This window comes from Panthera uncia, assembly GCF_023721935.1.
Source record: "Panthera uncia isolate 11264 chromosome B2 unlocalized genomic scaffold, Puncia_PCG_1.0 HiC_scaffold_24, whole genome shotgun sequence".
Lineage (NCBI taxonomy): Eukaryota > Metazoa > Chordata > Mammalia > Carnivora > Felidae > Panthera > Panthera uncia.
In genome coordinates this window covers 87,619,351-87,633,313 of record NW_026057580.1, presented here as the reverse complement: position 1 = coordinate 87,633,313, position 13,963 = coordinate 87,619,351, and the positions used below count along the sequence as shown (strand labels likewise).

The 13,963-nt window shown below is 43.0% G+C and overlaps 1 protein-coding gene across 1 annotated transcript; it reads left to right on the top strand.

Moving 5' to 3' along the window:
- The first annotated feature begins 10,142 nt into the window (after nucleotides 1-10,142).
- Nucleotides 10,143-13,185, top strand: CCN2 (cellular communication network factor 2). The gene is made up of 5 exons (XM_049654384.1): nucleotides 10,143-10,294; nucleotides 10,411-10,633; nucleotides 10,782-11,033; nucleotides 11,165-11,376; nucleotides 11,758-13,185. The coding sequence occupies exons 1-5, from the start codon at nucleotides 10,229-10,231 to the stop codon at nucleotides 12,052-12,054; spliced, it is 1,050 nt and encodes a 349-aa protein (XP_049510341.1). The 5' UTR covers nucleotides 10,143-10,228; the 3' UTR covers nucleotides 12,055-13,185.
- The last annotated feature ends 778 nt before the right edge of the window (nucleotides 13,186-13,963 follow it).

The following is a 13,963-nucleotide window of genomic DNA, read 5'->3' as shown; positions in this document are numbered from 1 at the left end:
ATATTATAAAGCCGTGTCACATTATTGTATCCAAGTCATTCTCAACCTCATTTTATATATATTAACACTTAGTCTCTTTCTTTCTCTCCCTGTTCCTCTTTCATTTTATGACTTTAATGGCAAAAACTAGAAACTTAAAATGCCTCCTTCTCCTATAGTGCCAATAATGCCCATACACACACACACACACACACACACACACACACACACACGCATTCACCTCTCCATGTTACAGAGAGACATTTTCCAGGCACTGTTGTTACAACTATTACAAAATTATTAAATCTAAGATTGAACGGTGGCCTTCCATATTATTTTATCATAAATACTTCTATTTCCTCAAGGGTATTAATATAATGTTTAGATGTTTTAGATATGGGCATTCTCAAAAATAATTGGTATCAAATCCTTTAAACTGTATTATTTGCTTCTTTCAAGAACCTATACTCCCCCCTGTGGCAATTTGATGGAAAAAAAAAAACAGAAAACGGGATCCTAAGGACAGAATCACAATTCATAAATCATTCAGAAGTGACATAACAATGGTATGCGGCTTGCTTGAAAAAGGCTGTCAACAGACAGTCACGACATTCTTTTCATCCTGTGTAATCTGCATAATTCATGACCCCAAAACCTACTGGGCTAAGGGCTCATTTTTGGCAAATGTTAAGGCAGAAATTTAGTATCTGAAAATATTTAGATAGGAGCTAAAAGGAAAGTTTTATTTTACTTTAACAAACATTTTTTGAGTGCTTATACTCTGACCAGCATTGTGCTTGATGCTTTACAAGTTTTTGGTATTTAATCCTTACAAATTATCACACCAATCTTGTGGATAGTACTGGTATCTCCAACTTAAAAGGAGCCAAGTGAGGCTTAGATTGAGTAGTTTGCCTGATGTCACACATTTAACAGACACAGCTAAATAATGGAACAAGGAAGAAGAAAGAAAAAAGCGCTCTCCTGAAATAGTCAAAAAGAGAAACAGAAAGCCCAACAAATTCTATATTCAAGTCAATTCTATGTTGCCTCTATTAATAGAACATTTGAACTCAAAATAACAAAAAGTTGGTCTAGCTAATCCAAAATAGTGGCTAATTTTATGAAATGCTTTAAACTACAGAATTAGCTTACTTTAATGAGCTTTTAAGAAAGTTTCATACTAGAATATTAAACTAGAACTGCTGAAAAAAAAATCTCGTTTAATTAAATATGAACCAAGCTTATTTTGTCAGGCTTTATTCTTGAGATCTTTAAAATCGGATGAAAACATCTCAGTTTATTGGTTTTTGTTGTTGTTGTTTTTTTTCTTTTTAAGTGATCTATTGGGGTCTTTTCACCTTTGCTCTCCCAGGCCTAGCCTGATTGAATACTGGACTGCCTCAATGGGAAAACAGTATTTCCCTCCCACCAGCACTGCCAGGAAAAGTAAGAAAGCCCAAGCAAAGTGACCCTCAGCAGTGCGTCTCTAAAGGATGCCAGGTGATGCACCTGTCAATGCATTTGGTGCCTTGTGCTGCCTCAGGTCACCTGCCTTCATGTCAGTCTTAAAAGTCTACTTCCTGTAGACAAAGTAGGTTCCAGATTGCCCTTTGTACTCAACATAAAGTCATTTTCCCTTCTTCAAAATCTGGATGTGATGCATGAGAAATCTAGGAGTTTGGAGTTCCTGAGCCCTTAGATTTAGGTCAGGCTTCAGCTGAGTGAGATGAGAACCCCAGAGAGACAGAAGTGGTATCAGCATGCTACGGGGCCCCTCTTCTAGAAGCTCCCCCAGAAGCTAGCTGGGAAAAATCCGCTTGACTGGTGAGGGAGACGCCTGCCTAGAAAGCAGTGAAAGCCAACAGGGGATACTTGGGCTGTAGCAGTGCCCGGCCCTACTGCAAAATAAAACTGGTTCAAAGTCTCTCTGAAGCTGGACCGGAAGTTTGCTTGCTCACCTACAGAGCTGAAAACAAGCAGAGTGGAGAGAATCAACCATACATGGAAATGGCAGGGCAACACACATGAGCAAGAAGAATAAACAGAGAGCAGCTAGCAATGATGAAAATCACCACAGAAGATTCATGTGGACAAAATCAGCTTTCATCATTTGTATGTGAGAAATAGCTTAATGGTGAAATGTGTCCAGACATTAGCAAGTCTATAGTCATATGCAACTTTTTCCTACAGTTGTTCATTTTCACGTACATGCATGGGTCCCTAAGAAAAGTCCCTCGTTATAAACCTGCCATTCCTAGACAACACTCTTTAGCCACAAGTCTGTGCAGTTATGACATGGCTCTCATTCCATTAACATGAAAGTAGTCAGGATTCAAATCCCATTATTTCACTGTGAAGGGAGACAAGGGGAAAGCTGTAAGCCTGAAATACAAACTGTATTCAGTTTGAGGAAAGTGCATTTTTTACCAAAGATGAAATTCATAAAATAAGCATTATGCCAATAGCATGCTGGAATGTGTCTATTAAGAGATACTTGTGACGAATCTACTTATGGTGGATATTGCTTCAATGCTGATGGCCTGAGGCTCTGTCGCGATATTTATTCATCAGGGTAGCTAATCGGTGAAGGATGCAATTATTCAAGAAGACTTTGGTGATGTCTGTGGTTGGTCTGAGACTCAGTCTAAACAAGATTGAACTGAGTTAGAGACTGAACATTTTCAGTGTGGGCTGAAGCTGATGTCACAGTGGTACACACCCTGATATTAAGCCTTCCAAAGTATACCCATCGTCTTGATTCATTTTTCCTTTCTCAGCTACCTCAGTTCATCAGCAGATAACAAGCAACACATCTGTCTATACAGCAAAATCACAAAAATCTTAACTGTCAAAAAAAAAAACACAAAAAACAACTTTGTCTAAGCCCAAGGTTCTCTCCAAATGCAGATCAGTAATCATTATCTTTATATTTCATGCTTATCTCAGACCATAGCATTATACTGACTCTGCCAGTTAACCCACAGTACTTTATTTCATATGCTTTCTAGGGTGTGTGCTTTAAGAGTTGAAGAAAATTGGAGATAACTATCTTAAGAACATACAGTGTTCAGAGACCCCTGTATATAGAATGTGAAGAAAAGACGCAGTGGAGTTTGGAGGCAGAGTCAAGTGTGTTCCCTTTAGAAGGACTGAATTCAAATTTGCAGGTCCCTGCCTCTGACCAAGCTTGGTTGGACCTCAATTCTCCTACCTGAAAAATGGGAGGAGAAGACCTCACACAGTTGTTATGAAGCTGAAGAGACACAGCGTTTGTGAGAGGGCTTTGTAAATTTAAAATTTCCACCTCAATGAAAGGTGACACAGCCACACAGGGCATCCATTCCAGGCACTCAGGCAAAGCTCTAAGTAGCATTCTTGTTAAATTGACCAGACAAAAACGGCATTGTACGTTCCACTGTCAAATTAAACAATGCATTAGTTCACTTTTACTTCAAATCTGATGATGTCGAGAGTTTAAATTGAGTGTTCTTTTCTTCTTCGGATATGGTGTAAACTCTGACTTAGAAGGTAAGACACCTTCTGAGAAAGCCTTATCCATGTATTAAGACTTTAACATAAGATTCCCATAGGTATAGTTACTTGAAAATCCACACAGAGGAAAACATCTTGGAAACTCTTTGGATAGCTTGAACAACTTGGTTTTCAGCATTCTAGAATGTACTGGCTACCAGTTACCGTTTAATTTGAAAACTTGCTTGTCAATATCACGGTTGCACAGTCCACATTGCAAAATGAAACGAAAGAAAAATGTTAATTCAAGTGTATGTAGAATGTAAAATGTCTGTTGCATTATGTGAAGCCAAAGAATACCATCTTGGTTTCTGAGAAATAAAAAGTCTAAAGAAAACATCATAGACACAGGCAATAATAAATTTTTAGTTCTTTCTTTAATATTTACACACCGTATTCTTACTTGAGGATTAGTGGTAGCTTACGTGCTTTTCACCGAAGAAAGGAGGACTATTTGGACCTCCCTTCCACATGAAAAAACTGGAACAAAAATTATAAAATGGAAATGAAGGAAGCAGATGTCATCATGTGACTAAAACAAGCTAAGTACAGAATTCTTTTTTATGCATCCCGAAAACTATGATTAAAAGAGAAACAGATTGTGATAATTCTTCCATACAGGAGATATGTAAGGGCATAAGACAGAAAAGTTTCCTTTGTGAAGTGTCTCTGTCAATTCTGAGCATCTAATCTAAAAAATGAAGAAGTAGGATTTGATTCTGTCTGAGCTCTCACAGAGTTGTAACGCTCTAAAATCCTTGCAAAATTGAATGGTGTTATAAACTCAGACTGTGATGGGTTTTGAAAATTAAAGCTGAGTTGGGCTTAGTCTTAAGGGCAAGGAAGAACCATTGAAGAACTAACAGAAATTGGTAAATTTAAAATCTTAATATGTCATGTAAAAGTACTTGCATAAACATGGTGTCCTTGGGCTGAAAAATAACCTTGAACAGGTGGGAAATTTGGGCTCAGAGAGGACTAGTACCTTCCCTCAGCTCACATGGCAGGCAAAAGGCAGGTATGGAGCTCATACCTCCAGCCTTCTGGCCAGCCCTCTGAGCCCAATCTAATGTTTTTATTTTTTTAAGTTTATTTATTTATTTTGAGAGAGAGAGAGAGCACAAGCAGGGGAAGGGCAGAGAGACAGAGGGAGGGAGGGAGGGAGGGAGGGAGAGAGAGAGAGAAAGAGAGAATCCCAAGCAGGCTCCACACTGTCAACATGGAGCATGATGCGGGGCTTGAACTCACGAACTGTGAGACCATGACCTGCGCCCAAACCAAGAGTTGGTGACTTAACCAACTGAGCACCCCAGGAGTCCCTACCTAATGGTTTTTGAAATGTACTCCAGAGAGCGGTGCCTGGCTGGCTCAGTCCGAAGAGCATTTGACTCGTGGTCTCAAGTTCTTGAGTTTGAGCCCCATGTTGGGTATAGAGATTACTCAAATAAATAAATAATTAAAAACAAACACTGTATTCCAGGGAGCTCTGAAGTTGTGAGAAGGAGTTCAGGCTTGTTGGTAGGAGGTGGAACACATTTCAAAGGCTGAACTGATGGGGCCTTAGTTTGCCCCACTTCCCCAAACCTTGGCAGAATCTCTTGGGACACATTCACTTATCTATTTTATACTTGTCCTTTCAAAATATGTATCCTTCCCCTTACTCCCATTCTTTGAAACAAGTTATCTAGTCTCAATGCTCTGTTCCTCCTAAACCTATTGATTTGGTTTCCCCAAATGGCACATTTGAAAGAACGGTTACCTCCCTTCTTTTACATTGCCTCTCATCACCTAAAGTATCACCAAGGAGACCCTTCCCATTTAAGCTGATAAAACAAGGGCTGTAAAGACTCAGGGTTGCTAAACTGTAATAAATTGGAGTTGCTAATATGTCAGGAAAAGTGTTGGAGACCCATCTCCATCCATAGTAGCATCCATATTCTCCAGCACCATCTCAGATTAATGCAAGCAGAGTAGAGGCAGCACAGGATTTTCATTAAACTAATAAAACAAGTGAGACAAGGGGCGCCTGGGTGGCGCAGTCGGTTAAGCATCCGACTTCAGCCAGGTCACGATCTCGCGGTCCGTGAGTTCGAGCCCCGCGTCAGGCTCTGGGCTGATGGCTCGGAGCCTGGAGCCAGGAGCCTGTTTCCGATTCTGTGTCTCCCTCTCTCTCTGCCCCTCCCCCGTTCATGCTCTGTCTCTCTCTGTCCCAAAAATAAATAAAAAACGTTGAAAAAAAAAATTAAAAAAAAAAAAAACAAGTGAGACAAGTAGTAAACTGAAGAAAATGTCATTTTGTTAAAAATTCCTTTCCTTTCTCACCCTAACCCTCAACTCCATCTACAAGCAAGTAAATGGACAGGGAAACATCAACACAGACCGCACGGAACAGTCTTGACTACATTCTTGACAAAGACCTTTGCATTAGAAAATATCCCAAGAAAGTCAGAACTAATTATCAGGAGGAAAGAGCAGGGAGGAAATGAATGCAATTTAGATAGTAAACATTCGCACTTCTTTCCCACCTCTGAACTCCCAGTGAGTACACCCTCTCTTTGACCTTCATCTTTAAGCAAATATAAGGCAATGTAAACCAAGCCAGAGTCCCTGAAGTTTTGGGGATGATATTTATGACTATTTCTCAAAAAGCCATCCGGCACATCATCCTTCTGGTGGAATTCATTTACCTGACTGAATTTGAGGCATGCTAGAAACGCCCGAAGCCCACTCCCCACCCACCATGGTAAAAAACTGGTTCACTGTCCAGATGCCCTTATACGGCCAGACTTCCCATTAATCTGACAGCTCAGTGTATGCATTGCGTATGGGTCTTGGCATTGAGCCACATTCCTCCAGTATGTTTCCCTGGGAGCTCTGATTTCCGCTTTGAGGGCTGGCACAGACTCCCACTTGCTCTTATAAGAAAATGTCTATGGCTGAAAGTTGAAAATGTGCAAGATTCCTTCTTTAAGTACACAAACACTCCAAAGTCTGGCCACTTTCCTGTAGTCCTGCCAGCTTTTCTCTATGTCTGATACCTGATCAAGTAACCTTTTTTTAGGGGGGGAAAAAAACAACAAAAAACATAAGAGAAGGAATGTAATACATCCACAGCTGAACATCTTACAAGACTTAACCAAACGACCTGTACAAATGATGCCTGAGTAGACACACACGTACCTTATATAGCTCTGTAAACAGGACTCAGTGGCCAGCTTAGTGAATGCCTCATTTTACCAAAAAAAAAACAAAAAGAAAAAAAAAAACAAAAAAACAAAAAAACACCTCTCTGAAAAACATTGCTAGATAAACACTTGCTTACAAGGCAAAATTAGTGCATTTTAACCATTTTGCATATAAATTCAAAGACCTTTTTCTCCCAGTTCTAACCTGCTGTCAATCAAAAGGGTTGGGGATAAGGGGATAAGTCAGAGTTGGACAAAGTTATAAGAAGCCACTATTTCCATTTTACCGCCCAGGTGCACACAAACATTTGCTGAGTCATTTATAATAGTGTAAGAATTCAGATCCCATGGCATAAGTTAAGGACAGTGTCAGCCTTTCCCTTTGAATTTCCTGGCACTTGATGGCCCCCATAACACAATGTAAACATACTTTTGAGTCTGTGAATGTCTTGGGTGTCTTCTCTTTCTGTGTGTGTGTGTGTGTGTGTGTGTGTGTGTGTGTGTGTGTGTCTGTTACTTTCTTAATAATCTTTTATGTTCAGCTCTTCAGAGGAATTGTGATCATAAAGCCTCAACCTAACCTTATAGTGCACAGCATTATTCTTCTATTCTGAGACTCCATGTTCTATATACTTCAGTATACTTCTTTTCTCCTAGCCAATATTAAAACCATCCATTTGAAGCTAACTATGGACTTCTTGAGACTTTGAGGGACCATGTGAATTTTATAGTAAAACCAAATTCTTTTTATAATACATCTTGGTATTTTTAACAACCCAGCAGAATAGTAAGTACGTTTGTGGAAAAAAAAGAAAATCAAGAAAGAGGGGGGTGGGCGGGAGCACCAATTCCCTAAGAACTTTGATCCAATTAATCATTGAATCCTGTGACATAAAACATTCTCATTATCATCATTTTAATAAGGTCAACTTGGAAATACAGCTCTTACTTGTGACTTCCCTAAGATTTGTGAATGGCAGTTCCAAGAATATAAACCAGGTCACCCAACTATAACCCAGCCCAGCAATTTATCCCTTTCATGAATGAGAGTCTCCACTCTGCTGTACGTGAAGCTATTGGTGGTGGCTCTCAGACTCTCCAGAGCATTCAAAAATTCCCAACCATTCTCCCATCTACCTCACCCTGCAAGCCACAAGACGGAGCCCACATCCCACCTCAGGTGAGGCTCCAACTTCACATCCCTACCCTTCCCCATCTACCACACCTTTCCAACCATTAGTGGTAGCCATAATTCGAGGTTTAGGTCTTGAAAGATTTCACTGTGGCTTCCCACATATTTTGGACTTTTAAAACCATCCACGAGGGAAGAGAAAGTTGGGGGCTAAGTTGCCTTTAATACACATGTGGCTATTAACATAACTTGGAATGTTCTGTCTTTAAATAGGAACTTTTAGGCCTCTTCTCCTCTCTTTGAGGAATGCTTGGAAAGAACATTAAATAACAATGTTGAAAATTCTTCCTGAGCTTCAGAGGCACCCCCCCCCCCCCCCCGCCTTGCTGGCCACTCACACTGTTGACATGCAACTACGCTGCACAACATGTGGATTGCTTAGGGAGGTAATTGTGCACAGATGATGTGGTCTATGCTGAAGATGGAGTGATTATTTTCTTCTTGGCTCTTTTTCAATAGAAAGAATCGAAACATAAAAAAAAAAAATGCAGCCAGTTTAAACAGGCTGTTTTCAAATTATAAATCTATAGTGTTGTTTCCGAACACTCGTCTCTGCATCAAAACCAGGTATGTTGATCTTAAACCTATACAGTGAAACATCCGCAAATGAAATGAATTTACTCATTGGTAACACTAGGGTCAAATGAGGTGGCATCACAATAGAAAAAAATGGCCCGATCTGGAATCTGTCTCTTTACAGACAATGGTAACTGGAGTTATTAAAACAAAAAAAAAGGGTGGGGAGAAGTTAATCAATAGATTCTAAATGAAAGTATGGTTAATTAAGTCCTTAGTGAAACTAACTAGCGATATTAAGAAACAGAATGTGCTTAGACTTTATTGGCTGTTTTTGGCATCTGCACACAAGCAAAGAGGACAAAACCTGTTGTTTCCTTCACCTGATCTCACTCCACTAGGCTGCAGGCTCCTTGGGCAGTAAGAAGTCACAATCACTATTCACAGATGTATGGAGAGTCACTAAAATATATTATACATAGACACTCTAAGTTTATAACCAGATATTAATGGGGTACACTGTTCTTGTTATATTATCAGATTTTTTTACTGCAACAAACCAAGTCCAATCCACATTCGAAGATTATAGATTTTAGTATTAAAAAAAAAAGCACTCATTTCTCAAAGACCCAAACTGTGTTTAAAACACCCCAACTAAACCCCAAGCTTCTTGCTGTCTCTCCTGGATGGTTCCCCTCTCTTCCCAATACCCAGAGCCTGAGCCTCTACCTCCTCAACACATAATCATTTGCTCTGACATGACAACAGACCCACTTTTCTGGAAAAACTGACGCCCATTCATCTCTTTCCCTCCCTATACCCCCAACAATAAAACTGTTACATATATTAAGAGAAAACAAAGCAAGAGTGCTGGAAATCTCCCCCAGAAAACTGCATCCATACCCTGACCCCTGGCTTTGTTCTCTTTCTCGTCGGGCAATAGGCATCCAAACCATTATCTCAAGTGACAAATGATCAAATTCCTACATCTCCAATATGGAACTTGGAGTTTACAGGTAAGCTTCTTGGGGATTCCAGCTGGTTAAAAGCAATCAACTCCTCCTCTGCTCTCTGAAGAGTTTTCAAAGACAGACAGCCTCTAAAATTAAAATCATTACAAAAATAATCAGGAAAGAAACCCTTTCGAATTTTTTAGGAATCCCTGCTGTTAGCCTCTTGGGCTACCTACCTCCTAAAAAGCATGTATGTCAGTGGATAGAGCGGGCACAGTTGTTAGGAACAGAAGAGAGTGGTATTAAAAATAATAGTAATTGCTGATGTGTTTTTCAATGCTATAAATCAGGAGTGGTGCGAAGAAGCAAGGGAGAAAAAAATCCTATTTGGTACTGGAAATACTGAGGCTTTTTTTTTTTTTTTCTTTCTGGTGAGCTAGAGTGTGCCAGCTTTTTCAGACGGGAGGAATGCTGAGTGTCAAGGGGTCAGGATCAATCCGGTGTGAGTTGATGAGGCAGGAAGGTGGGGAGGAATGCGAGGAATGTCCCTGTTTGTGTAGGACTCCATTCAGCTCATTGGCGAGCCGGGGCCGCCCGGAGCGTATAAAAGCCGCGGGCCGCCCGCCTCAGCCTCACACAACAACTCTTCCCACTGAGAGGAGGCAGCCAGTGCAACTCCAACCCCGGCGACCGACCGCCTCCCTCCGACGGCAGCCGCCCCGGCCGACAGCTCCCAGACCTCAGCCCGGTGCGCCCAGGCACCCACCTCCAGCCCGAGCCCGCGATCCAGCGCCGGGACCGCCGCGCCCACCCCGCCGCCGCCGCCGCCGCACTCCGCCCGCCGTCCGCCCCGCCCGCAGCGCCAGACCATGTCCGCCGCCGGCCTGGGCCCGGTCCGCTGCGCCTTCGTGCTCCTGTTCGCCCTCTGCGGCCGGGTAAGCCGAGAGCCCCGCGGCGGCCGCCGCCTGGGGGAGGGCGTGCGGGGCAGGGCGGGGCAGGGCCCGGGGCGCCGAGCGGCGTGCGCCCGCTGACCGCCCCCTCCTCCCCGCAGCCCGCCGCCGGCCAGGACTGCGGCGGCCCGTGCCAGTGTGCGGCCGCGCCGGCGCCGCGCTGCCCCGCCGGCGTCAGCCTCGTGCTGGACGGCTGCGGCTGCTGCCGCGTGTGCGCCAAGCAGCTGGGCGAGCTGTGCACGGAGCGCGACCCCTGCGACCCACACAAGGGCCTCTTCTGCGACTTCGGCTCCCCGGCCAACCGCAAGATCGGCGTGTGCACCGGTAAGCGCCGCGGCCCGGGCCCCTCGCCCCGCGCCGCCTCCGGCGGTGTCCCGGCCGCCCCTCCCCACCCCGGAGCCCTGCTCCCCGCGCACCCCCGACTCGCCTCCCGCCACCGATGCCTGACCCTTGTTCCCTTCCTCTCCCTCAGCCAAAGATGGTGCCCCCTGCGTCTTCGGAGGGACCGTGTACCGGAGCGGCGAGTCCTTCCAGAGCAGCTGCAAATACCAGTGCACTTGCCTGGACGGGGCGGTGGGCTGCGTGCCCCTGTGCAGCATGGACGTCCGCCTGCCCAGCCCTGACTGCCCCTTCCCGCGGAGGGTCAAGCTGCCGGGGAAATGCTGCGAGGAGTGGGTGTGCGACGAGCCCAAGGACCACACCGTGGTTGGCCCTGCCCTCGCCGGTGAGTTGGATCTTCCTCTAAGTCAGTGTTGTGATCCTCCCCCCAGGGGCTGACTCCTAACTCTGCCAGGGGAAGGGGGAAATGTCTTATCCTGGCGTCTTACCTTGTGTTTGTGTGCTCTGCTCTCACAGCTTACCGACTGGAAGACACATTTGGCCCAGACCCAACTATGATCCGGGCCAACTGCCTGGTCCAGACCACAGAGTGGAGCGCCTGTTCCAAGACCTGTGGGATGGGCATCTCCACCCGGGTTACCAATGACAACGCCTTCTGCAGGCTGGAGAAGCAGAGCCGCCTGTGCATGGTCAGGCCTTGCGAAGCCGACCTGGAAGAGAACATTAAGGTACATTTTCTGCTCCTATTAACGAACTTGCATGGAATGATAATGGTTAGGACTAAAGTTGGGTCTCCCCATCCTTGTTATTATAGACCTTTTATCTCCAAAAATATCTAACCGTTGAGCTGTTTTGCTGGAATGGGCTGTTGTGTAATAGAAACCACCAGCTTTCCACTATGAAATTCTCCACACGGTTAGTTAATTCAAGACATCCCGAGAGAGGCCATGTCTATTTTTGGAAACCTGGCAAGTGAGAGTCCAACTTCCTCTCCTCAAAATATAAACAAAAGTCAGACAACATAAGGCTAAAACACACAGAGCTTGAAGAAAGCCACTCCCCTTAGAGAATCATTGATTTTTTTTTTTCTTCTGCTTTGTCTTCCTTAGAAGGGCAAAAAGTGCATCCGTACCCCGAAAATCTCCAAGCCTGTCAAGTTTGAGCTTTCTGGCTGTACCAGCGTGAAGACTTACCGGGCTAAGTTCTGCGGAGTGTGCACAGATGGCCGGTGCTGCACCCCACACAGAACCACGACTCTGCCTGTGGAGTTCAAGTGCCCCGACGGGGAGCTCATGAAGAAGAGTATGATGTTCATCAAGACCTGTGCCTGCCATTACAACTGTCCTGGAGACAACGACATCTTTGAGTCCCTGTACTACAGGAAGATGTATGGAGACATGGCCTAAAGCCAGAGAGTGTGAGAGACATTAACTCATTAGGCTATAACTTGAACTGATTCACATCTCATTTTTGTGTAAACATGATTTCAGTAGTACAAGTTATTTAAATCTGTTTTTCTAACTGGGGGAGAGAAACAGTCCCACCGAATTCAAAATATTGTGCCATGTGACATTCAAACAAAAGAGTCTTATCAACCCAGACACTGGTTTGAAGAAAGTTAAGACTTGACCGGGGTGGGGGGACTACATTAGCACAGAGCACCAGAATGTAGACTAAGGTGTGGCTTGAGGAGCAGTGGGGGGTGGGGGGGGCACCTGTAGAAATGATTTGTCACCTTAAAGTGGTAGGGGCCTGCTCTTTGGAGTGTGATTGAGAAGGAAAATTTTAGCATGCTCACTGACCTGCCTACTGTAGCTCCAGCAACGGCTAGGATGTGTGTCCTCCAGCCTTCATGAGGCTGGGTCAAGTTCTTCTTTAAGTCAGAACAGCAGATTCAGCTCTGACATTCTGATTTGAATGACACTGTTCAGGAATCAGAATCCTGTCTATTAGACTGGACAGCTTGTGGCAAGCTAATTTGCCTGTAACAAGCCAGATTTTTTTTTTTTTTATTGACACTGTAAATATTGTGTGTGTGTGTGTGTATATATATATATATATATATAAATATATATATATATTTGTACAGTTATCTAAGTTAATTTAAAGTTGTTTGTGCCTTTTTGTTTATGTTTTTATGCTTTGATATTTCAAATGTTAGCCTCAATTCTGAACACCATAGGTAGGATGGAAAGCTTATCTGATAATTCAAAGCATGAAATGGATATTCAAATGGAAATTCTGGTCAGAGTGATACTCCATCAAAACAGATTGTTTACTGAATATGAGGCAGTGATGTCCTTAGAAGTCTAATTTGTCAGTTGAAAATGTGGTAGCCTTGTTTTAATGAACAAGTGGCCTTTATTAAAAAAAAATGAGTGGCTCTGTATAGATGATCAGTTTTTCCACCTGGAAGCATTTGTTTCTACCTTGACTATGACTGTTTTTTGGACAGTTTATTTGTTGAGAATGTGACCAAAAGTTACATGTTTGCACCTTTCTAGTTGAAAATAAAGTATATATTTTTTCTATAAAAAGTGTGTGCATTCACTTACTCTTCTAAATGTTTCTGAGTTTTCTTGAGTTTCTATGGGAAGCTTTTGTTTTAAAATAATTCATCTATAATTTTCTAAGGCTCTTTTATTATACTGATAAATTGGTTAATCAATTCAATAGAATTTTACATAAACCTATTTCACACTGAATCAAGTGTCACAAACTTACAGTCATACACGGTATATATTTATACACACACACACACACACACACACACGCATTGGCATTTTTTTTTGTTATATTCACAGTACCTTATAAACATTTAAATTCAATTCTCTCTAGGGGCACCTGGGTGGCTCAGTTTGTTGAGCATCCAACTTTGACTCAGGTCATGATCTCACAGTTCATGAGTTTGAGACCTGCATGCAGCATCGGGCTGGGCTCGGCTCCCTGCTGTCAGAGCAAGCCTGCTTTGGATCATCTGCCCCCTCCCCAGCTTGCGCGTGTGCGCTCTCTTGCTCTCTCTCAAAAATAAAGAATAACACTGAAAAATTAAATTCTCTTAGGTAACTTTAGTCTCCAACAACCCCTGTTGATTACACTTGGTCTTGTCTACATTTAATACCTCTCTGACCATTGTAGGCATTTAATTTCCAACCCTTCATATCACAAACTATAGTCTATATACCTTACACATAGAAAATGTTTTAACTATTTTTTGAGTTTGTATGCTCTACCATATCTGTTTTTGAACTTCAAAAAGTTTACTGTTAAATTTGAAAAGTATAAAATCTGCATCCTGATGGAACCATTAATAAG